Raw genomic sequence first — 26,242 nt, 5'->3', positions numbered from 1 at the left:
GACCCTTCTGACAAGGTCTGTAACTTTTCAGACCTTCAGATAAGCAGATTGTCTTTATTGCAGGCCAATAAAATAAATGGCAGCACTTAAATAAACTTTAAAGTAAAGCTATAGTCCAAACTTTTAAGAATTAACAAATAAAGTACAAATCTTCAAATGATCATTTTTTTCTTAAATATGAACTGCCAAATATGAGTACATAGCAGCTGTTGTGGAAGTTTTGTTGCTCACCAGAATAGCGATTTGCTGATTTTGGAAATGGTTATTTCCCCAGTTCTGTTTATTATCCCCTTGACAATTTCCTTTTCTTAAGAACATGGAAAAACAAAAGTTATCATTTTATTTATGAGTGACTCTTTGGAAAATGTTTTTGTAATTGTTTGATAAATGTCCTATTTTTAATCATAGCCTGATATGATCTTTTAGATCTTTAAATTTTATTGGGAAGTGTTTAAAATTAAATAGAGTAGAATACGGACATAATGCACTGATGTGTTCATGGTATGAAATTGTAGGCGAAGCAAAAAAATCACTGATTTGACTTTTTCCAAGATGCATCTCTTTTTCAACTGAATTTTCACTATCTGCAGGAATATAAAGCATTATATTTGGTTGACATGTACATGTTAAACAAAGTTCCTTCAGTGATGATATATGTTTAACCTATGAATGAAAACAGCAATCTGAAAAGATATTAAGACATTTTTTTTTAATTATTTTTTTTTAAAGTGGTTTGGAAATTTGGTTACAATGAACTGGTGGAATGATCTGTGGCTTAATGAGGGGCTGGCGTCTTACTTTGAGTACCTGGGAGCTACCTTTGTTGAACCCAAGCTTTCACTGGTAAGCAGTTACTGAACTAAGTAAGCTAAGGCACTAAAGTTCCAGCATGTAGGGAGAAAAGGAAAATGCAGGAGATGGGATTTAATTGAGCAATGGCAATGGCATCTTCACTCTGTTGGGAACAGCAGCTCTTGATTCTTCCCTTGAGGGCTTCTATCAGCTGTGGGATGTGATCATGCCCAGATCTTTTACACCTGGCACAGAGGACAGCTAGAGAGCTGTGACTCTGTAGTGACAAGGATCTAAAGAACTGTGTTGGTGTTATACTCCAGGTCCTTGATTTAACAAACTTACCTGTTTTTTCTTGGATTCTGATGGTGATGGTTTCTCTCCCCGTGCTTCTGAGCTCTGTGTGTGAGAGCTGGGCACCCCGTATCTCAGGTACATTTACTGGGCAGTGTCTAAGCTGGGACATTCTACCTCATCAGGTCCATGGATGTTTGGTTGTGGATGAGGCAAATTGTAGTGCACGTAGCCCCAGCTAATCTGATGGGAAAGTAAAAGCTCATTCTTTCTGCCCAAGTGGGAATAAGCATAAATCCCACTCTGTATTGGAAAACTCCATCAACCTGCAGCAGGAGGATGGGTTCCATTGACAGTAGCCATCAGCTGAGGTGCACTTGCCTGTACATTCAGAAATATCTCTGCACAGTGCCCTCAGCTTCTGAAGGAAGGAGAAGCCCTTAGTTTGGGCAGGCCTGTGACTGTAGGCAATCCAGTGTGCTTTTCATTTGACTTAAATGGAATACCATTTGTCCCTTTCCTTCTCTAATTTGCCAAAGTATTTAATTACATGCTTAATTAGAAACTAATACAAGCATGTCCAACAAATTATTTGAGAATGATTTTTAGGTCATAGGATGTGCTAACCTCTTCCTCTGAACTTCAACAACAGCTCACTTTATTCTCTGTAGTGCAATTATTTTAATATAATTGAAAAGCATAAAGCCAGCTGAATTTTAAATTGGAAGTAAGTCCTTGTCTCCTTTTTATTTTTAATTTTCTTATTTTGAAGCTTTCCCTTCTAAAAATCAGTGGTTGCCATTTTATTTATGCCTGTAAAGTAAATTTGAATACTGGTATTGGCACCTTGTCCAAGCCCTGCTCAGTTAGGACCACCCAGAGCAGGTTGCCCAGGATCATGTCCAGACATCTTCTGAGGATGGACAGCCCAGGACAACGTTAACCTTCCTAGCAGTAAGGGCACCATGCAGGCTCATGTTGAACTTGGTGTCCACCAGGACCCCAGGTCCTTTTCTGTCAAGCTGCTTTCCACCCCGTCAGCCCCCAGAATGTACTGGTGCTGTGGATGCACTCTGCCCCATCATCCAAACCATTAATGAAGATGTTAAGCAGGACTGGACTCCTGGAGTACACTGCTAGTTACTGGCCTTAAACCAGACTTTGTGTCACTGATCACCACCCTGCTAAAAAGTGAACCTGGAAAACTATATTCACTGACTCTTAACAAAGAGAAAAAATGGTCAACAAATTTGATCCCTTTAATTAAAAGTCTGTGTCCTTCTCCTTGAGAAGAGGAAGTGCTCAAAGTGGCCTACAGTGTTTTAAAAATTTATTAGTTTTCTTTAACTAACTAATTATGTCATTTAACATTCAGTCATAGGATGGATAATCAGCTGTGAGAAAATAAATAATCATTTGACAAAAGGAGAACTTCACTGATTTACGCCAAAGAAGCAGTTTTCCTTCTGTATTTTTTTGCTGGATAACAGCCAAAATGCTGCACAGTTAAGCCTTGCTATACTCAAGTGTTTAGTTCTTGGATTATTTTTCAGGGTTGCAGCAGGAGAAATACAGAATTTAAGAGGAAAATGTGGCATACTAATGACATACCAATGTAAATGAGTTATATGTTTTCAGTTTTCAGTGTTTGTTTATTTGCTGTTTAATGTAGCTGACTTCTTCTTCCCAGAGGATTAAAGTGTAATCATCTTTGTCAAGCTTAAGCCCAATGTCATCTCAGATTTAAAATTTTCACTGCCAAAATCATTAGCATGTGGAAAATGTTAGGATTGGGTGTAAAGTCCTTGTTACCTCAAGGGGAAGTTATGGAGAGGGAAAAGGATCATCCCTTCTTTATTGACAGGCTATTTCTATTAGTGCTAATACCATAATCCACAGTATCTACCTAAGAATACGTATTTTCTGTTCAGCTCACTTAGATTCTTTTCCTTGCAGGATAAAATCTTCTATGATCATGTTGTACAACCTGTCTTAAGGGAAGACAATGAAGTAGGAGTTCGATCACTATCAGAGAATGAAGACAAGATCAAAGGATCATTCTCATTAATTTCTCTGTTTGACAGCATCACATACAACAAGGTGAAAAAATATAAAATTCTTCCTGTTTCTTGTATATTGCAAACTAACCCGGTAACAAGGTATGTTTGAGAAGCAGAATGGAATATCCCCTTGAATTACAATTCTTTGTAGCTTTGTCATTCAAAATTTGTTTTTGCTGCACACACAAACATGTTGGGTGTTGCAAATCTTTCTCTGAAACAAACTGTGAAAACATTTTTAATCCCCATGAACTATGAAACATAGGAGTAAACTAACTTTTCTGAAATAGTTTGAAAAAATACTGCAGTAATAATTGCAACAATAACTGAAGTGTTCTCATAGCTCGTTTTGTACTTTAGGGGGCTTCTATTACCTGGATGCTTTCTGGTTTTCTGACTGAGAAGTTGTTTATGAAAGCTCTTCATGTAAGTTTGGAAAACTAACATCATCATCTTGATTTATAAGCTTGAAAATAGCAAGTGTACTAAGTACTGTCTGCCTTTCTGATGTTTTTTATTGAAGTCTCATGAATTCTGATGCTTCTGCTTGTTTTCCTGCAGTTGTATCTGAAAGAATTTTCCTTTTCAAATGCTAACCAAGATGATCTCTGGACCCACATACAGATGGTACTCATTTTATCTTCAGTATTTTGCTTTGGGGTTTGGCGTAGATCAAATGTAGGGTATATACTACTTGCAGAAGACTGCATTGGATTTGGCTATCCCTAGCGCAGTCTTTCCCTTGAAATAAATAAATAAATAAATAAATAAAAAAGCTTTGCGGGTTCTTTTGGCTTATGTTTCAGAAATGTTTATTTGGCTACTTAACTGCACTTGAGATCAGAGCAGCCAAGTACAAGGAGCAGAGAAATGAGATGGAAAATTAGGGTCAAGTGGAGTTTTCAGGCTCATGGATTGCCTTAGCCTACACGAGATTGCATAGACTGTTTTTCTGGAGCTTATGTTTTGCCAGATCAAAGGCGTGATGTTTTGGGCTTGATGATTAAGGATGCTGATATCTCACAGATCCAGCAAAGTCTATACTCTTACAGACCAGCAAAGTCCACAGCAGTAGCTCAGCATTCCATCCTTTGCTGATTTTGGCAGAAATCTGAATAAGAAAAAAAGGTGTTAATTATAGGTTTATTTAAAAAATCCATTTCCCTATTCCTCTAAAAAAGGCTTTCACTGCGTTACAGAAAAAAGTCTAAGCTTAAGAACAAGAGTGCCACAATTTCAGATATGCAAGTCTGTCACATCTTCTATGCCAACAGATACCATACCAATTTACTGGAATTGGAACTCTAGCTTAGTATTTTTTAGTTATGTCTTTGCTGTTCAATTTGTATATTAGGCTGTCACTTAAAAATCTCTTGTCTTCTGGTAGCTTTATTTCAGTAAAATTAATAAATTAAGTCTGTCACAGCCATACGGGGTCTAAGTATATTAACAGTACAAAGCGAAAGGTTAGCCACGAGGTTATAAGAATGAGAAATGTCTTCTCCATATGTCATACTTCCTTTAAAGGCTTATGCTCTCATTATAATAATGTCAATAACATTCTTTACACATTGATACATTGATTTTGTGCATGATTCAAAGACCAGCAAACTGCTAAAAAAAACCCTAGAGTATTACTGAAGCAGAATCAGTAAGAACCTGTTTGTCCTAAATTTTTCTAATTCCTGTTTCTCTTGAAGGTTGTAGATGCACAGGATGAAGTTCAGTTGCCAGCATCTGTAAAAAAGATAATGGATTCCTGGACATGCCAAAATGGGTTTCCAGTTTTAACATTAAACATAACCACTGGCACAATCAGTCAGGAACAATTTCTTAATAAAAAGAATGAAAACATCAGTACTGATTCATACAAGTATGTTTAGTTTGTGTCCTATTATATGTTTATACCCTGTTTTTTGCAGGAAACTCTTCATTATGTTTTGACAATCTGATTTCTTAACTTTTTTTTCTTTTTTCCTTGTGGCATGAACTGTGAAGTAAATTTTGTTTAAAACTGGAGTTTGCAATAGTTCTTCAAGTTGCTTTTTTCACTGGTTTGCTTTCCTCTGCAGTAGTGACTTTTCTAGCCAAATAATGTCATTGTAAGGACAGATGCAAGCCATGAATATGTTGCAGGGCAGTTTTGCATTTTCTTCATTCTTTATCCCTCACTTGTCCAGACTGGGGACCTACCTGAACCATGTGGCTGCTTCTTTCCAGTTGACATATTTCCATTATCATCATTGTGACAGACATTGTGGCAAAGTCATAGATGACTCCTTACTCAGAAAGCGCCGAGTACCTGACATGAAACTCTAAAGCTCCTGACTGTCAGTGAGCATTGCTGAGTTCCTGGTACTTTTGAAGGCTGTACTGCACATTTAGATGCCTAAATACAGCAATAGAAGGAGCTGTCTTTGGTCATCCACTTGGGAAACTCATGGCCAGAGTTTGAACTTCTATGAAATTCAGCACATGTCAGGAGCATTGGGATGTATGGAGAAAGTCCATGAGATGAGTTATCACCTAGGGAAGTATAAAGGGGAGCATAATGCAAAGCATTTTTTTTCCTGGCTGCTGTTGCTAGTCCTGCAGAGAGCCAAAAGCAAAATTTTGATGAGAACCATAGAGTTTCCTTTGCTTCCAAGCTCCAGGAAATGTAGAAAACTAGTCCAATCAATGTCTTTGGTTATCTTAGATAAGGAGTTCCAAGTTACTAACATCACATCTGTTACTCTAGTTACAGCAGGAGGCAATACCATGTAAATTTAAGCAAACCCAGGATAAGTATTACAGAATTTTTCATTTTCATTAACAACTTCATGCTGTCATAGCTTTCATCTGTTTTCACTGCAAGAGTTACATTCCCTCAGAAAGGAAATTAAAGTCATCAGAATTACAGTTGCATTGCTTACCTGGAGCCTTTTTTAGTATCTGCATTTCTGTAAAGAATCTTTACAGTCTCCAGAAATAAAGTGAAGTGTAACAAGCAGAGAAAATAAAATTATCGCCTGGAGAAGGACAGCCAGAGCATGGGGTACAGTGATATAAAAAAGGTCTAGCACAGATCAGTCTTAGTATGAGTGTCTATTTAAATCCAGGTTAAAACTCCTTTATCATCAATGAACGTAAATGCTGATCTAGAATAAGCACAATCACCTGACGAGGCTTTGTGTATCAGAGAGGAGAGATGGTAGATGGAAATTCTTGTAAGAACTCATTTGCATCTGGTTTAGCAACATCAGAGATTTATTTTTTTTTTTTTTTAAGCAAAAGAATTATATTATCTCTTTTTTTCTTAAGCAACACATGGATTGTTCCTATTTCTTGGATGAGAAGTGGATCATCACGACCTCTAATATGGCTAGACAAAAGCAGCAGTAAGTAACATATTTGTTCACACATGCTAAAACCAAGGTGATAAAAACATGCTTAATACTTCTTTAAAGAAAATAAATATTTAAATTGGTTAGGGAGATAAATCTTTGTTCCAGTATAGTCTATGACTAACTATTGTGTTAATTTTATATTAAAATAACAATACATTTTCAAATAAGTTAACACATTTTTTCTCTATGTTGCATCAAACTTCAGTTTGTTCTTAACAATATGATAGAATCTCAATTCCTGTTATGAATAGAGATTTCCACAATAATTTTTTTTATTTATTTATTTTTCATTTTGTACACAAATCTGAACTTCAAGCTCCTCATGCTTCTGCATTATTTTTACTTTAGTAGATCCTACTGACATTAAAGAGAGATTCTGAGAGATTCTGGTAGCATCCCAGAGTTTGTGATACATCAGAAAATGATCAGGCTCAAGAAGTAGTTATGAAAACTGAAACAGATTAAAACCAGCTGTGTGAAGAGAAAAACATTGTTAAGTACGGATATCTGTAAAACCAGAAAATGAGCATTTTCAACACTGTGTAATTTGTTTATGCAAATTAAATGAAAAATAGTCTCATCAACAGCATAGAATTCCAAAAGGTTTTAAGAGTTTATAATAAAAAAGTGAGTTTACAGGCATCTCCAGTCAAATACAAAATTTTTTGAGAAAGAAGAAAAGTAATAATTAGGACGGGTTAACTAGTTTTCTTTGGTTAAGTCACCCCTCAGCTCCATCAGACCTTGAATCAGTTACAAGTAGGTGCACAGACTGTAGTGTTCATCGAACGTTTAAGAGCAAAACTACAATCGAGTGTGTGTGTTTTGTCACTCTGCCCTCTGTTTGCAATGGTCTTGCCCTGTTTTTCAGGCAATAAGATAGCTTAAGTGATTATTTCACAGTATATGGGCAAATAAATAAGCAATCAGTGGATGCTCCAGTGAGGTGAAAAACTGGAAAATTTATAGGAAAGAAGTGTTAATCACTGCTTGCTTGGAAGTACTAGTGTTACAGGCTAGGCTTATATTATTGAAATGACAGCAATTCCATTTCTTCACCCATTATCTGATTTAAGAGCTACAGAAGAATTTATGAAATAAACATTGTGTTGCATCTGCCTGAAGGAACTACAATAAAGTAGAAATTCAGTCTTTAAAACGCATTCCACTAGTATTTGAAAGCCATGTATGAAACTTCCCAGACACTAGACTTCAGCCAAGTAACTTGCTTTCAAGCTTGAAGATTAAAATAATAATAATAATTCTGATTTCTTTTTTTGACTTTTTGATGTAGAGATAAACCAGATGGTTCCTTACAAGGGAAAAAATATTGAGATATTTTTCTATTCAGATACCATTTTCCTTCTGTGAGCCTGAAATGGCTTCTGGTTGAGAACTTCTGTTACTGTTGTGATTCAGAAGTGTTCATGAGGATGGTTTGGATAAAAGAAACTGAGGGATTTGGTATGAAGTACTGTTTTTCCTAAAATTTTGGAATAGCTTCTGCAGTGATATAACAATACATAAAAAGGAAACTGTCCAGAAGTGATGCCGTGTATGCGTAGTTTTGCTGAATAGAGCTACATGGGAGCTAATTTCTCTTACTTCTGAACAGGTTAAATTCAGTTGAGAGCTCCAAGCTATCAGTAACCAAGCACATTCTTTCACAGCTGTGCTAGGCAATGTTAACAGCCTGTCCTGTTGGTTTAAGGCTTCTCTGGCAATGTCTAGATACTTATCTTCTGCTAATGTAATTGTGTTGGTCTCTGGCAGGTAAAGACACAATCCCTGAGTGATGCACATCTGTTCAGTGAATGTACAAAACACAAGCGAACCATGCTGCTGTGGTAGAACATGTTCACTTGGCCTGGGGGTGTAGCTTAGGAATGGGCTGCATCTCTGAGCACAAGTTTGCTATTTTAGATGCATCTAAAAGTTCTTTTGATGATTAGCAGAGCATTGAACTAGTATATGGAAAATACTGCTAGTGCCATATGCTAGCCACCCACAGTCTCTTAAATGGTTAAGTTAGTAACTGTCATGTGTGACATTTTCCTCTTGTTTAATCTGTGAGAATGACTCAGGATGAATCCTGTAGTATTTGCTCTGTCAAATCACACTGTAGTCCCAGTCTTCTCACCAATACTGATTTATCGTCTTATGAGAGTTTACCGTCTTCTCAAATCATACCCAGCTGAAGTAGGGTTTGAATACACTTAAAGCCTTCAAGGGTGCTCTGTCCGCCTGTTGTGCCCTGTAAGCTATCAGGAGCAAGTAATCAGACAAATGCCTAATGTAGGCAGTAGTGAAATGAAACAACTGAAACAAGGAGACTTCAGGATATGATGTAAATCAAGAAGACTACAGGACTTTTATTTAAAGTAATCTTTTTCAGTTGTTTGCCTCTCACATAAACCTAGCTGTTTTGTTTTTCTTGATCACCTTTTATGCAAATTCTAGTAGGCTGCTTTCTGTTGGGTACTGAAGGGTGCATTTTGGAGGAACACTGGGAGGAGCAGGTGTGCCAAGAGTGCATGCGTCGGTACGTGGAGGTATTGAATCATAGAAGGAATCATAGAATGACTCGGATTGGAAGGGACTTTAACGATCATATAGTTCCAAGCTGTTTGCTTTTAGATGACCTTACTGAACTCTCCAAAATGATTGTCCCAAACTAATCTGCACCAGTGTGGTCTCACCTTGAGAACTGTGTGCGGTTCTGGGCACCACAGTGTAAAAAGGACACAAAACTATTAGGGAGTGACCAAAGAAGGGCTACAAAAATGGTGAAGGTTCAGGAGAGGAAGACATATGAGGAACAGCTGAGGTCCCTTGGTTTGTTCAGCCCAGAGCAGAGCAGGCTGAGGGGAGGCCTCATGGCAGCCTGCAGCTCCCTCAGAGGGGAGCGGAGGGGCAGGCGCTGAGCTCTGCTCTCTGGGGACAGCGACAGGACCCGAGGGAACAGCATGGAGCTGGGAGAGGGGAGGGTCAGGCTGGGTGTGAGGGAAAGGTTCTGCACCCAAAGGGTGGTGGGGCTCTGGGACAGGATCCCCAGGGACGTGGTTATAGCACCAAGCCTGCTGGAGTTCAAGAAGTGTTTGGACAATGCTCGCAGAGGTAGGGTCTGATTTTTGGGTGTTGCTGTGTAGAGCAAAGGGTTGGACTCAACGATCCTTGCAGATCCCTTCTGACTCAGCATATTCTGTGTTTCTGTGGACTGCCTACTAGCCAGTGGTTAGGAGCAGCATGGGTCTTCAGCCCACCTTTTGCCATCTTCAAGGTGCTCAGTTACTGAGGGGTCAGGTGCTTGTTGAAGTTATTCTATTGTGCAGAGCATAGATGACAAATGCACCCAGCTTGTGTCCATTCTCATTGTGTCCAGCCTTAGACCTCTGTCTCAGGGGATCATTGAGTCCGCTGTTCATAAATGCAATAGAATTTATCAGGGTACATATAATAATACTTTTTAATATCACTTCACAGAAATTTTTCCTGAAATGCAAGTGTCAGAATCAGAAAATGACTGGATCCTGCTAAATGTAAATTTAAGTGGATACTACAGAGTGAACTATGATCAGTTAAACTTAAAAAGATTAGTACACTTGCTTGAAAATGATCCAAAGGTAAGATCACATTTGTTTTTTTAAAACTTATAAATTGGCTTCTTTCCATGTATTTCTTTTTGCAGTTCTTACCAGTAATCACTTTGATGAAAACCTGGAACAACAAGAATTCACGTGTATCACATAAGAACAAATGATGCACCATTGCATGACTAAAGTCACTGGCAGACTTCCATAGTGGAATAGGAACAGGCCCAAGTAGTTTCACATAAGCATTGCATTGAAAAATAGCATACATGAGATGGCATTCTGTCTTCAAAGTTGTCTTAATGACTGGTGGTTCTTCCAATATCTTAAATTAGGCTTGAATAATTATCAATGGGAACATGTGACTGAGCTTTATCTGCAGTTAGGTAACCATGTAGAGAAAAGTTAGGAGAAAGCTTTTATTTCCACATTTCCTCAAAGCACAGTATTTCTGCCAATGAAACAGCAACAACAAAAAATGCATCTGATGGAGTTTTGGGGTGTTTTGGGCTTTGTGTGTGTGTGTTGTGTGAAGATTGTTCTGAGAAGTTCCAGTCAGTTCTACTACAGCTCTTTTAGTCCTTTGTAGGCTATACAACACAGAGGAGATTTTGTGCCACCTTTGACTTGCCACAGCATGGGCTGGAGATAAATGAGGCATAGAGCAGCCCATCCATACTGCCATTTATAGGGTTGCATAGTATTTAACGTTTCCTAGACCTACAGTGAGAGAGAGGCTCTGGTAATAATTTCAGTTCATTGGTTTTGATAACAAAGCTGAGAAAGTTTAAGCTTTCTGAGTCTGGGGCACACACTAATGTGCAATCAGATGACTTATCTGGGAGGTCTGAATACGAAGCTGATAAGAACACACAGGTGTGACCAAGCCTCTCTATGGCACACTTTCTTCTAAGTTTTTCTTTCACAGCAAATCTAAGTCAGAACAAACTGCTGACTTAGGGCTGTTCTTTGGTACTGTTTGGTGGTAAGGTTGGCTAGAGCAGCAGCCAAGCATTACCAGTATGGAAACAGGGAGGAGATGAAGAGGGATCAGCATGAGCTGTAGGCAGAGACTCACCCACAGTCCTTCCCCAGGAATGTAATTTGTGACGGTTGTCAGACACTCCAGTCTGGACTAATGTATGTATTCTGAACTGAAGCCTCAAAAGGAAAAAAATGTGCCAGAATGATATAACAAGGTTATTTTCAGGAAACGTGCAGTTTCTTTATTTTAATTTCAGCATGCAAAGAAGAGGGGTCTTGAAGTTCCACACATAGTGTTATGCAGTTGTATATTTATATATATATAAACGCTCCTAAAATCACATAAACAACTTCATCTTAAAATACAGGATATGTTTTAATACATTTTGTAGAAGATTTTGGCCTAGAAAAAATGTTAGGGACTTGTATTACACATACGAAACCTAGTACAGCTCTTTTTATTCTTAATGATGTGTTTAGTCTATTAACACCGTATTGATGCTTTCTGCAGGCTATTCCTGCTGTCAGCAGGTTCCAGCTCCTAGATGATGCTTTTGCATTGACACAGTAAGTATGTTTTGCATATGTCAAAGAAAGTAATTAAAATACGTTATTTTATTCAGCATTCCTGCTTCTGCTTCTTTCATTTCTGTCCTTATGTGCCTCATAAGAACAGCAGACGTTGTTGAACAACAAAATGGGAGGGCATAAAGTATTCAGTACATTCTTCTGTCAGTGTTGAGTGATTTTCAAAATTTCTTTTAAAGTGTTCCATCTCTTAGCAAGTATTATAAATTATAGCACTGTCATGAATGTTTTAGAAACTAACCTAGATTTGTTGTAACAGAAAAAAAAAAAAATCTGAATGAAGAGAGTGAATTTTCCTTTTCTAAATTTATTCTGGGGAATATCAGCTTTGCTGTCCTGTGTCACTCATAGTACCTCTTGCATCTCCTCTGCTGGTGGATGAGTTGGTCATTCATGTCTTGGCAGAAAAAGATTACAGGATGCACTGTGGGTGCTACAGTTCTGTAGAAAATCACTTTAAGATAACCCGATTTTACATCAGTTTTCCTGACACTCTTCCCTCCTTCTGAAAGCTGGGCAGTTCTTAGAGGAGATTCATGTTTAGAGGCTGCAGGACCATGCTGCTGGAGAGCTCAAGAGTACTGTGGGGAGCCAAAGATGTGATAGGCCTGTGTCCCAGTCATATCAGAAATGCCCAAAGCATCAAGCACCTACAATGTGGGAGGTCACCTAGGGAGAAGGCGGCCAAAGCACACTGCCACTTTTGAAGCCTATGGAGGTGGGTCTGGGAGCAGGAAGTCAAAATTCCCTTTATTCCTCTTGTATAAGTGTCCATTCTCATAAGAGAGCTCAAGCCTGGCACATAATAAGGAGAGTAACTGTGAAGTATTAACCTATGGTCCCATATAGGCAGGCTAGAAGTGTTTCTATTCTGGTGGATTGGGGATTGAATTGTTTTTCTCTGTGGGAAAGAATGGTTTCCATGCTAGTTTCATACTAAGGTACAGAAATGCCATGCTGAAATTGCTAATCCCTGGGATAGCATGCACAAGATTTCAATTGTTTGACTTTTATAATGATGTTTATTCCATGAAAGAACCTGTACTGCAAATCTGTTGTCTAGCAATAAAAAGATAAATGCATTATAAGTGAAAACAATGCTTTTTTCCTGCATTTTTTTCTAGTGAGAATGACGTGCTGTAAATGTGCTTAGACCTAATCCTGCAGACAGAGCCACAACTCAGTCTGCATGCAGCTGTTCTTACTGCCATGATTGCCCCATTACTTGGGTAGTGGCATTGTGCTCTGCAATAAATGGGTGGAGAGTTAAGCACTTAAATGATGAACCATTGTTTTACATTTATTTTAATTTTCCAGTGTCTTCTCCAGTTCACTCTCCACCCTGTATCATCAATTTCATAAATAAACAGATATTCATGATAGATAGTTAATGTGAGTAAGTATGCTCAAATATGAGTGTTTTATATCTTCAAATAGGTTTGGATATATTCAGATTGAAACAGCACTTGAACTAACAAAGTACCTTGCCAGAGAAGATGAACTCTTCATATGGAATGTGGTATTGTTAAATCTAGTGCCCGAGAATCTGGAAAGTACTCTGAAAAACTATGAAGTATATCCACTTTTAAAGGTATAATTTTTTGTTAGCAAAGATACTAGCCCATTTAAATAAAGCAGACTAAACTGAGTGCTTTATAATTTCTCATGACACTAACGAGTACGATGGGTCATAGTTCTTATAATTCCCTTTGCATGACTTTGCCAACTTCTTCTTTAAATATGAGGTTCTTATTTCTACATACTAGAAAATGATGAACATCAGTACATTATGAATAATTCTTACTATAAAACAGAAATATGTTCACATTCTTAATATTAACCTTGATCTTAGGGTTTTGCTTTGTGTTGCTTTTGTAAAACTGAGGATCAGGAAAATCTACATGGAAAGTAGGAACTGGCTTGGGAAACTAAATGAGATAATTCTTTCCCATATTTGTTACAAGAGATGGTATTTCCTTATTTATTTATTTGACTACTATTTGACTGTACATTTGTTTTAAGTGCAATACCAAAACAGTGATTCTCTTAAGTTGTTAAAGCATAAGCATGTTTAAAATATGTGAGAAGAATATTTTTCTTTTTAGAAATTTTTTTTTCTGTCTTATTGTTTGAGAATGAGCATTATTTTCTTTGTACTGAGCTCAAAGGTGCTAGTGATGTGAAATAGTAACTTCCCACTTTGAATAGTACAAGTATGTTGACTTTTATATAGATTATTTTATATACTTCATTTTAATGCGTTATATTGTCAAGAAATTATTAGTGGTAAATTTTTAGGATGTATCTGAGTAAGTAGAGACAAACTCAGCATAATAAAAACATGCATCTACATGAAAATAATTTTTCTTTCCCTTCTTTTAAAAGAAATACCTTTTAAAGAGAATGTTGCCAATATACCATTATTATGCAGGTTTTATTCGTCAAAATGTTGATGCTTTGGAACATGACTATTTTGCACAGTAAGTATTCCGCTTTTCTCAAAAGTTTGGGCTGACATGATTGGATCTGATACATTGTAGTTCACTTTTATAAATTTAAATAGAAGATACAGAAAAATGGTCTAATTTGAATGCAACTGAATTGTTGTTCTTACTGTCCTTAAGTGTGTGTTACTTATGATGATACTTCTAATGAAAATGCAGTATCAGGGTTGCTTGGGATTTTTTTAGTGTATTCAGTGAGCATAAAAGATGATACCTTAATGATCTGAATGGTAGCTTTTTTTGATTGGAGAACAGGTGCAACATGCTGCTGCTATTTGGGGAAAATCCTGTAGCAATGAACTTCAGATGTGATTTATGGATCAGTCACTAGAGCTTAAAATAGTCCTTTTTGCATTGCAATTGAAAGCCACAGTCTTGACTGTCAGAATGATTGAGACGAGGTGCAACTAGAGCAACAGTGCTATAAAGCACACAGAAAGCTAATAAAAACTAGAGTACATGAGTAGCCTCACTAATATCCATGAATACTGTTTTCAAGAACCCGTTATTAGCAATTTCTTTTTTAGTTTTTTATTAAATTTCAAGTGCCTTTAGTAGAGGTTCTCCTGGGTTAACAGCATCATGTGCAAAAACTGTGGTCAAGCACAGTTTGAGTACTCCAAATGTGGAATACCTACCTTTTATTCTTGCTATTTTGGCTTCCCTTCAAGAGTGTATTTGGAAAAACTTTTTGCAACAGCGTGCTGGCTGGGTCTCCAAGACTGTTTGGACCTGTCATCTGAACTGTATACTAAGTGGATGGACAACCCTCAATACAAGTAAGAACAATAATGTGCTCTTAGAGGTGTGCATATGTAAGGGAGGTGTGAAGTTAGTGGGCTATTACATGAGGCAGGCAGAGTGAGAATGGCTCCTATACACTGTTTGTTCTCCACAGACCTACAGAATTTAAGAAAAACAAAGAAATAAAAAAAAAAACAAAAAACCTCAAGACAAGAAAATGAACATAAAGCCCCACCACTTCCCCAAATCCTACCTTTATATTGATTTCATAATTACTGCTTTTTACATACAATTTACAAGCTGGAGGGTGCATTTTATTTATTTTATTTATTTTATTTTATTTTTTCCATTAAGACCATAAACTGTATAGCCATATAAGAAATGAAGCTCAGATTAGGGCTAACATCCCATACTGTCCAATCCCTTTTCCACAGTACAGAACTGGGGGCATCACATATACTGACTCAATTTCTAGGCTTCTCTAAGTAGTAGAGAACGAAGCTATGTTTGTATGATATGGATTCGTATGGGTGAACCCATCACATCATTTTTCATGTTCTGTATTTGCATGAACAGGTGCTGGGAGGGGCTGTCAGCTCTTGTGCTGAGACTGGAAATTAGTGTCTAGGTTTCTGCTTTGTGAGCATGGAGTCTGGGCTCTACCAGGATCAGACTTTCTGTATTAGAGTATTGCATTGTGAAAGAAATATTACAATGTATTGAAATTCTTATTCTCTTTTCCTTCCTTTTTCTTTTGATTTTTTTCTATGCAATAATCATATAGTATTGGCACTGGTGAGTGACTATTTAAAGTTTATTTATTCTTTTTATTTGTAATAGTGGTAAAAGATTAATGTTTTGGTTGTTAATTCTGCCTCTGTTGATATGTGTGACTGGCTAATTGAACTGAACCTGTATTTATATTTTTATTAGCCTTTTATTGACCATCCTCATTTAAAAAAAAAAAAAAAAGTGCTTTGGAGATGAAGCAAAAGGTTTAAATGGGCTAAACACATTCTAGTATGTTCCAGAGAGAATATTTGTACTATTCCACACTAACAGCAAGAATACTATTCTGAGCTCTGAGACTGTTTTCAAAATAGTCACCCATTTTCCCCTGTTAAGAATACTCAAAATTATTTTTTGCTGATGGAATCCTATATACTTTTTCTGAGTTCAAGAGCTGACACGTCTAAGAAATATTAGCTGATCTGGTTTTGGATTACATGGAGAAAATTAATTTTGCTATCTTGTTTAGAACTGAGATAAGTTCAAAGAGACTTGACAGTACTGAGCTTTGCATGGCTAAAAATGTGGGGAAATAATGCAATTACGCGTTTTATTAAGTGAAAGAAATCGTGCTTTATGGAAAAAGTCATATGACAGGAATCTTAGGTTTCCAATGACAGATTGCAGTTCCTGTTCAGTTAAAGAGAAAGCTCTTCATATGCTGGATAGGAGGGGAACAGGTCACAATACACTTTTGACTCAAACTTCACAGAAAAGGTCCCTTTATGTTACTTTATGCTACGCTTGTATGTTCTCCATTCTGAGAGCAAAAGTCCTAGTAGTACACAGGCGAGCACCAGGTGTGTTACCATACCCTGTAGGATCCCCACATCTGTGTAAGTCAGTACTGCTTCTCCTTTTCACATAAGGTAATTAGCTTTCAGCTGAACATTTCCAAAGAGCTCCTGGCCTGGCAGAACTTAACTGGACTTGATATGGTGCATTTTTACCTCTTGGGAGGCGGGGGAGGGGGGAAGTGTGTATGTGTGTGTGTGTGTAGGTAAGTAGGTAGGTAACAGGCCAAGAGCCAGGATTTCCATCCAGTTTCTCAGTTTAGCTCAATTTTTGCTTATAGGACTGAAGTAAACCTATCTAAAATAGTGTTGTAAAGTAGCGTTCTCTGTGGTGTTGTATAATGCTGTTGTACTCAAAGGTTATGAAACCACAATGTCACCTCTGAAGAAGCTCCAGGAAAATGACATCACCTAATGCACCGTCTTTCCATCTTTCCAGAAGTTTTTTTGCATCTTCCCCAAGAAGTACAAATGAGAGAATCCTGGAAGGCCAGTAATCTCAAACCACACAGCTATTCTCAGAAAAAAAATACCAAGATTAATAAACCACATCCCTCAGAAAGAATAACCCCAAACTCCAAATTTCCCTTGTGCCACAACGGGCTTCCTCTCTGAACTAGACAACATAAGTGACTTCAGGGCCACCTTAGTTGCCACCAGTTGGTAGACCAGTGTCCCATAGTGTGCTGGCTGTATAGCCTGCCTTGAATAGCCAACATCAGAGCTGCAGCCAAAAGATTTACAAAGATTATCTATTTTATGTTCACCCTCAATGGCTTTACACTCAATAGCCAATGTATTCTTCAAAGTAATAAAACAGCTGCAGATATCAGAATAGTGGTGTTTTAGCCAAGGCAGTTTTTCATGAAGCATCTTGAAAAGAATAGTTTAGCTAACCATATACCCTATTATCACACATCAACCTACTGTGGCCTCTTTCTGCAAGATTATGAAATGGTTATTAAAAAAAAATGCTAGACCCTGTAACTCAAATAAGATCCAGAAGAATTCCTCACAAAAACATCCCTTATCTTAACGTAACCACTCAGTTCCAGCAAGTATCAATGTTAGCGGTAAATTCCCTATGCTCCAGCACATATCCAGATAAAACATTCCAACACTTTCTGTTATGCCAGTAAAATTTCCCACTCCCAACAGGGCTATCAAAATCCCTGCAGCTTGCATTTTCACTTCTCAACAAGCGATGTCTATCATCCAGAACACCCGTCTCTCTCCCTAACTCTCACTAGACCTTCATAGTTTACAAAGTCTATAAATTATTTCTGTCTGCATTTTGCTTTGAATATTGCTGTCATATAGCCTTTCCTCTGACTAATATTGTCTCTGTTTTTGCTGGTATTGACTCCATTTTCTCTATGATCCCTTAGTGAAACTCAGAGGATTTTTTCTTAAATCATATTTAAATTTGAATTTTCTGCTGCTGGTTTTGTGCCTGAAGAATGGCTTTTGTGACCAGAAACTTGTTTTCTTTTCCAAGTCTACCTCCTGAAGTAATGGAAAATAGTTTTATAGCTCTACTTACCACCTTGGTCTTATCTAATGCTATGCAGATTAACAGTATGCTATTGGGAGGTTAAAAGTTTGGTTTGTAGCAGTGAGACACATTCTGCAACAGGGAATTAATTCAAAATAACATTAAAGCATTTTTAGGTAGCTTGCAATAGTAGAGTAGTAGACATGTTGCTGATACTGGGAAGAGTTGATGTGTTGTAGTGTTAGTGACATGTCATTGCCACAGGTGAAATTTTCTATTCAGCCTTTGCACCTGAAGTGCAGTGTTATGCTCAAAATGCTTGCATTTAGTTTCTTTTATGAACGGCATTGCCCTGTTGAGGATTCTCCCCTGAAATCCAAGTAATGGGAAGGTGCTTGTTGCATGGAGAAATGTCCCTTCTGTTTCCATTTGTGCTGCCCATGGCTCTTCTTCCTGGGTGCACTCATAGAAGGAAACTTACAAAAGGCTTATCTGGACTGATTTTTACAGAGTCATAGAAGTACTGAATCATTTAAGCTGGAAAATACCCTTAAGATCACCAAGTCCAAACATCGTCTAATACTAAGAAGTCCATCAATAAATCATATCCCTAAGTGCCACATCCACACATCTCTTGAGAAACTCCAGAGATGGAGACTCCACCACCTTCCTGGGCAGCCTGTTCCAATGCCCAACCACCATCTTTTCTGTGAATAAATTCTTCCTGACGTATAATCTAATCTTCCTCTCATGCAACCTGAGGCCATTTCCTCATGTTCTATCACCTGTCTCTTGAGAAAAGGGACCAACACCCTTCTCGCTGCAACCTCCTTTCAGGCAGCTGTAGGGAAAGATGAGGTCTCTTCTCAGCCTCCTTTTCTCCAGACTAAACAACCCCAGTTATATGCAGCTATACCCTCTTTAATGGTGTGATAGATATACTGGCTGAGATGTGCAGGAGTGGCATCGACACGATCTGTACAGAAACTGACTTGACCCAACTGCTTAAAATGAAGAGTTTTTTTTTGTTTGTTTGTTTGTTTGTTTGTTTTTTTCCTTTAAGCTGCATTTTTGTTAATATTTAAATCATGAATAAAGCAATCAAATTTAACACTTTTGTTTAGATTGCTAATTTATATTTCTCTTACTGTGCATCTTTTAACTGTAAATAAAACATTTTTTTCAGTTATGTATCAATTTATTGTTTTGACTTCATAACAATACAGTACCTTTTAACCATATTTTGCTTTGCAGAATTCCCTTTTTAATTAGAAGAACGGTCAGTTGCTATGGTGTTGCACTGGGAAGTGATAAAGAATGGAATTTTGCATGGGAAATGTATAACCATACCGACTCCACAAAGGAAGATAAAGACATCCTCCTCTCTGCCATGAGCTGTGCCAAAGAGTCATGGTTACTTCACAGGTGACCTTGATCAAAGCATATCTGTGTGGGTAGAAATCACAAGAAAACAAATACTGAACTGTACAAACCTGGCAGAGGTTTGCCTGCTGCAGGGGCACGTGTCTTAACATACACCAGTGTCAGAATCTTAAGAGTTTTCTTACAGAGAAAATATGATAAACAGTGCATATACAAATGGTCATTCTGCTGGTATAACATCCCAGGTGCCATTAATGACTGAGAAAAGGACTTCCCAAGCTGGTAACTAGTGTGCCATGTCTAACACTGCCAATGGACATGTCAGTATATCTAGATCTCCTATTGAACTAAAATGTCTTCAGGTGCTACAGCAGATTGTGACAACATATTCCATAATATCAAATGCTGTATGCACATTTTGTATATTTTGTATGTATCTTTTGGTTTGTTTCCTGTCATTTTTTTAACTTTGAATCCATTGGCTGCCCTTGCTCTCTGCACTGTAAGAAACAGTATTTATAATTTGCCTTGACATTTTTATCCACCATTTAGTATTTTATATCATTTTCCCATAACGCTTCTCCCCTGATTATTTTATTTTCAAGCCGAAGTTTCAAAGCCTATTTAGCCTTTGCATGGAAGCCAAATCATCCGTTCCTAGGTGAAGGACGAAAATGAAAGTAGACTAGCTAGTACACTATTCATGACTTGAAGTGTAGACTGCCACAGGGAAATCATTTATTTAAATTTCCAGTTTGGAATACTGTATTTATTATCTTTCAGTGACACCCATGTAAAATCTTTTCACTTTATCAATAAAAAGGCATTGAAGCTGAGTTCTCTAATATATCGTGTCCACGTTGCCTGAGGAATATCTCACAGGACAGAAGTATGCCAGTGATGATGGCCTAAAGAATGATCGTCCAAGCATTGGCGTAAACACAGTGGGTCTAAAGCTCTGGAAGTAGTAGAGGTGTTTCTCCTGCCAGCCACCAGCCCCTGTGATGGTGGTCATTTGAGAAGGCAGAAGAGATATGTCTGAAAAGATGGCCAGATGGATGGGGAAGACATGTCTGAGTGGAGCTATGCTATATTCCACCTAGCCTATGGCCCTTTGATGACTTTAGTATTGGCACAAGCTAGCAGTGGTCCCTGACAAGCTGTAAGATAGACTGTACTCTATACAAAAAGGAAACACCATTTCAGGAAGTTGTGATGACCTCCTTTCTTCCTGTGCTGTAGTAGCTGACGAGGCAATCTATATTTCTAAATGCCTCCCTGAATGTCTTTTAGGTTGAGGAATGCTCAGCTGGGCTTTTCCTGGTCCTCATTACAGGTTTTCCATTTGGTTAAGCATACTGGTGGCATGCAAATGGGAGAAACCCAACTCATCTCCTCTACTAGTAAAGTTTTTTATACTCTTTGAGAAGATTTTTTTTTTTTTTTTAATAACAAAAACCCATTGAAAACAGGAGACTGTAAAATAATGCTTTTATGCAATAAAAAGACGAGTTACTTACTTTTCACAGATGCTCAGTCACCCACTACCATTGACTTCAGTGGCCGGTATTTAAATATTTCTGAAGTCATGGCTTAGTCTGCCTGAGAGTATCTTAGATGCTTTGTTATTGCAGCCAGTCCCTTCTGCACAACAGTCTAAGTCACTGCTACCTCACTTTCAAGGCTCTGTCTGTTTGGAGATTTTTCCAGAAACTTATATAGATTGATTGTGCTACACCCTCATTTTACTGAGAAGTGGACAGCCAGTGTGCAAGACCAGGGAATTTTACCAACATAAGGATAAAACACAAGCTGAATACATGGCTCAGAGTGACACAAGTTTGATATAACTGTCCATGTTCTGGTATTTGGGAAGACAAGAATTGTCCAGAACTGGTACATATTTCCAGGTTATGAACAGCAACTGATAGTTATTAACTTATTTTCTAACAGATACTTGCAATATGGACTCAGTGATACATTATTTTCTTCCAACTGTACTTCAATCATCATTTCATATGTGGTGACTAAGGACATCGGGCACCGAATAGCCTGGGACTTTGTTACAGAAAATTGGCCCCTTTTAAGTGAAAGGTATGTTAAGCAACCAAAGCTTTGGCTTCTCTTTATTTCTGTGGTTCTTTTTACTCCTTCCTTCATCTTGCTGTTTGAGATGTAAAATCCAGGTACGGATTTTCCTTTCAGAGATTATTTTTTTTTTGGTAATGATTGATGCAATTACTTATGTACACAGACCAAGGTTTTCAGTTCATCAGGTCTTAATGTCAAAGAAGAACTCACATCAGATACAGAATGCTTTTAAATGAGCCTGTTTGTGACTGTCTCAGTGCTTTGAAGTGTAAAAAATTATAGAAAATCTGACCCTTACTTACCTACTTAAATGGTAAGCTTTCGTAGGTGTGAGACAGTGGAAGATAAAAACCCATCTCTCAGAGTATGTTTATATGTGCTTTGTAAACACAGGTAAAGGGAACAAATAAGCAAGCTATAAGTGAAATTATGACTTCGTATCTGTATGACTAGCTGCCATGAAATCTATAGTTCCCTGCTTCTTGCTATCCAGGCAGCATTTCACATTGAACGGAACAAACTTTCAAAACAGGAATATCCTCACGCTTTTACTGGTTTGGAAGAGCAGAAGAGTGCATGGTTGAAGTACGGTGATGTACTTCAGATTCTACTACACAGATCCTTTGGATGCTGGATGATAGAATGCCAATGGACCATGGACAGAGTGTGATGGGTTTTATTGTAATTATATGCATTGTCTACCAATATAATTAAGCTTGAGAGGAATATGAGCAGTATAAGCATAAGCAAAAAGAAAAGAAATAAGCCACTTGCTGTGTAGGCAAAGCAGTTAATGAAAAGTTAATGAATACTCTTACCTGCTGATAGGCAACAGTTAGAAAAGTTGTTGAACTCTCATGTCCTCCATCATGACGCTGGACATCTGGACCAGCCAGTGAGAGCTACCCCAAGTTGGAGCACTTTATTTATGGGATGAAGTGCCAATTTCATCCATTTCATCAAATCAATTTCATGAATTTCATCAATTTCATCAAATCAGTGCCAAATGCCTGACAGGATGACATGAGTTATATCTTTCACATAAATGGCTGAGAACAAAGCTAGGCATGTTTTGGGTAGCTAGTGATCTGTAAATATGATAGCCTTTTGATGTCCCCAAGGAGAACATTGTTTAGACTATCACACAATTGATCACAGGTGCCTTTGTAAAAGCTGGTTATGCAAACACATTATACAAGTGTTCCCACTGACCCATGCTCTATCTGTGGTCGGGAGCGTCTCGCCCCGTACACTGGCCCTGTAGACAAATGGTTTCAGGAGCCGTAAAAGGAGCAAAGTGATGGTGGAAAACTAGAAGCCAAGAAAATGAGTAAGAGTTTTGAAAATGAATAGACCTGATGGAAAGTGATGGAACAGGATTAGCCTCAGTGCTAGGAGCATAGCATTGGACATCACAGATGAAACCATCACTGACCTGATTTTTGTTTGTGTTTTTATTCAGGCTGTTTGTAATATAGTGTGAGGCAATATAGGCTTCCTGTAGACAACTGGAGAATCTTTCTAATTTATCTTTTTCACTGCATAAATAAAAAGGTAAATTTCTTGCTACATATTCAACCAGACAGTTCCACAATCAGGAAAAAAATGCATAGCTTGGGAAAAAAAAAAAAAAAGTTCCCCCATATACTCTAGAAATGGGTTTATCCACTAGCATTTCATAAGCACAGGTGTAAAATGCAAAAGTAAGATTGCAATCTCTTCCCAAAGACAGCCCCCACTCTCTTATTAGAGATGGTGGATTGGATCGTACACGTTTACAAGGGCTTCATGGACCAGTAGTACTATTAATCACTGTCTTAAGTCCTAACCCATCTCCAGCCTACCTGCACTGATGCAGGTGAATTGCACATGAGCTTGGGCTGTCTGCAAATATCTTTAAGGCCTGCTAGAAAACTCCCTCTCTCCTTGGCAATTCTCAAATACAAGCATACCTGTGACATCCATCTATTCCTTCTGTCTTTGGTGGCACAGGAGTCCCTCAGGACCCATTTGAGGCAACAAAAGTAAGACCAGCCATCTGTTAGCATTGAAATGTGTAACTGTATTTCTAGTTCAAGTAAAGGCAAATTATAGCAGGTGTGTGTCACACCAGCTTGTTCCCTTATAGAGCTGTTCCATACTGTTGAGAAATATGCTGAGAAACTGACATGTCATTTTCAAACAGAAAGAACAGTGTGGATGTTAGCTTTATACACTGTCCTCAAGACATGAACAGAAGCAACAAGCTGTTAGAATCGTTATTGTGCAGCCTTTCTGGATGGGTTTCTCTGCATGGGCTCACAAAATTTATCTTTTTTTAAAGCCAAAAATTCATGTTACCAGAGTAGAAATACCAGATCTTACAGGGAAATGAAAATGAAGAGTAATTGGTGTGTTTCATCCTGTTCAAATGTCTAACCTGAACTTTATTTTTGCTGCTTTAAAAGGGGGAAGGGAGGATAAAACTGCAAATTTCAGCTCAGTTGGTATTTTCAACATGATAAATAACAAACAAATAGTAGGAGTATTTTCAAGTGAGATGAAGTTTAGTGTTTTTGCAGACATGCTCATGGAAGGACCTTTCTCTCAACTTTACAGGTATGGAAAGGAATTACTGCATGATATATTAAAAGTCATGGGAAGATTTGTCAATACAGATGTGCAGATCCAAGAGGTAAATGAGAAAAGCAATTAGTTTCAACTTTATTGTCATTCTGTAAATACAGCTTTTTAAATCTCATTCCTTAAAGACATTCAGGGTATGTAGTGTATAATGTTGTGTTGAAATGCTGAGAAAAATAATACCTCCTCATGAGAAATAAATGTATGGACGTGCACCCACAGCTCCGGGTCTTTGCATGCAGTCATTCACCATGGCATTAAAATGAGCTTTTGCACAGGGATGGATGTTGTCCGGCTCTATGTGGTTGCAACATATGAAGTTGTTTGCCCATGTGCTGAATAGACGGCCTGAACACGTGTGATACAGTTCTTTCCCTTTGCCTGCATGGCAGCTCAGATGAGCCTGTGAACAACAGATTCTAACTGGGCTGATCTATGTTTGTAAAAAGGGGATGGATGGGGTTTGGGATACCTGCTGGTGGGTAGAAATCTGTGGAATATGGTTGTAGCTTCTCTTTAGGTTATTCCCCACAATAAGACATCCACATATGAGTGTCTGATGAATGGATAACCCTCACTCATTGTTTCATTCCTTTTTTCTTGTTCTTTCCTCTCCACTCTGTCCCAAGGTACTCTTTATTTTTGCTGAAGAGTTCAGTTTTTGTGCTGTCTGCAGATGATCAGCACACCTATGCCAGCCTTGAACTACAGTTCAAGAAGCACATTTTTTCCTGTAATGACAGATACTCGTGAGAATCTGTCATTACAGAAAAAAATGTGCTTCACTTTTTCAGCCATTGGTTGATGCATGCATATATACAGAAAGTAACTGAGAATGGATGGTTATTTAGAAGAACAATTCAGTCAGTTAGCTCCTAAAATAAAATAAATCTCTCCTAAACATACATGAACTAAAAGTTTTTATCTTTTGTACCTCAGGGAAAAGTTAATTAGCTGACAAAAAAATTAGATGACAAAATCAATAGTCCAGTGTCAGCCTTTCAGTTAACTTTCAGATTTGGAATAGAGTCCCAGTAAATATCATCAAAGCTGCCTCATTTTCACCTTTAAAATCTGTCTGTAAAGATAACCTTCTCCATAATGACCACGGGCAAATTAACAAAAGTTAGGCTGCTGGCATGTTAGGTTGTCATCTGTGATGCAGACAGCTTCCTCATTTCCCTCATTGTACATCTCCCCACCCCCCCCACCCCCCCAATCTGTGTACATTTCTTTGCTCTTAAGTCCTTCCTTGTCTTCTGCTCTTTAGATTGATGGGAGAGACTTCTTGCATTGTGATTGTAGATGAGGCAGCACAAGAGGATTCTGCTACCCAACTAGTTGTAGACACGAGTAGTAGTGAAGCTGGCTGCATGTGGAAGGAAAAGGCACACTCCTGGTGTGCAAGGAGCTTTCCCACCTAGTGTAATCAGAACCCTTGCCTCATCCACTCTTTACTCTCTGCAGTCTCTCCCTGTTCTATGTATTTCCATGTCTAAAGTGTCAGATACATGGTTGTTTGCTTCAAGTGAAATTACATGGACCAGCCTCATGTGTTTATTTATTCAGTTGCAGGTTTTCTATAATACTACACTGGAAGAGGATGAGAGAGTGACTGCTACTCTACTACTGGAGTATTCAAAAAATGAAAATATGGAAAGGAGACAACTTCTAACTAAAGTTGCTGACTGGTTACATAAAAATGTAGATGATTGACTTGGGAAAACAATTTCTGGTATATTTTAGTGTGTGATTCACTAGCATTTTGGTATTCATTTTAAGATTTTAAGATGTAATTAAAGATAAAACACATTTTTATGAGTCCTGTGGTTGTCTTCCCAGCTGGAAAGCTGGGCTAAACCAATTCACAAAGAAAAGAAAAATTCTGATTTCAAATCAGAAATAAGATATATATTTTCATATTGTATCTAAATTAATTCCTTACTGGATGAGTTGTTTGTAGGGATGTGTTGCTAATAATAACCTAACACACAGATAGAGTCCTATATCCTTTTTATCCTTTTTTATCCTTTTTTATCTTTTTTTTTTTTTTTTTTTTTTTCCTGTCTGAATATCAGAACAAAGGGTGTAGTACAAATTTTTGGCAAAAACACATAAGGAAG

General features: G+C 37.8%; 1 protein-coding gene across 5 annotated transcripts in view; it reads left to right on the top strand.

Annotated features, from left to right (window-relative positions):
• LVRN (laeverin) overlaps positions 1-25,937 on the top strand; it is a 41,839-nt gene extending 15,902 nt beyond the window's left edge. Inside the window, exons 6-20 of one of the 5 annotated variants that reach the window (XM_035310440.1) lie at positions 730-843; positions 3,043-3,186; positions 3,507-3,572; positions 3,708-3,773; positions 4,847-5,019; positions 6,450-6,526; positions 10,019-10,158; positions 11,621-11,676; positions 13,135-13,288; positions 14,083-14,177; positions 14,873-14,980; positions 19,278-19,448; positions 21,360-21,500; positions 24,096-24,171; positions 25,689-25,934. In XM_035310440.1, the coding sequence (XP_035166331.1) occupies positions 730-843; positions 3,043-3,186; positions 3,507-3,572; positions 3,708-3,773; positions 4,847-5,019; positions 6,450-6,526; positions 10,019-10,158; positions 11,621-11,676; positions 13,135-13,288; positions 14,083-14,177; positions 14,873-14,980; positions 19,278-19,448; positions 21,360-21,500; positions 24,096-24,171; positions 25,689-25,835 (1,728 nt within the window). In that variant the 3' untranslated portion in view covers positions 25,836-25,934. Of the gene's footprint in view, positions 1-729; positions 844-3,042; positions 3,187-3,506; positions 3,573-3,707; positions 3,774-4,846; positions 5,020-6,449; positions 6,527-10,018; positions 10,159-11,620; positions 11,677-13,134; positions 13,289-14,082; positions 14,178-14,872; positions 14,981-15,729; positions 16,512-19,277; positions 19,449-21,359; positions 21,501-24,095; positions 24,172-25,688 lie in introns of those variants that run through there. The other 4 variants (XM_035310441.1, XM_035310444.1, XM_035310443.1 and 1 more) reach the window with 4 other exon arrangements.
• Positions 25,938-26,242: the final 305 nt, after the last annotated feature.

This window comes from Oxyura jamaicensis, chromosome Z, assembly GCF_011077185.1.
Source record: "Oxyura jamaicensis isolate SHBP4307 breed ruddy duck chromosome Z, BPBGC_Ojam_1.0, whole genome shotgun sequence".
In the NCBI taxonomy this organism is placed as follows: domain Eukaryota; kingdom Metazoa; phylum Chordata; class Aves; order Anseriformes; family Anatidae; genus Oxyura; species Oxyura jamaicensis.
Note: the sequence above shows the minus strand (reverse complement) of the source record. Positions and strands in the feature narration are given on the sequence as shown.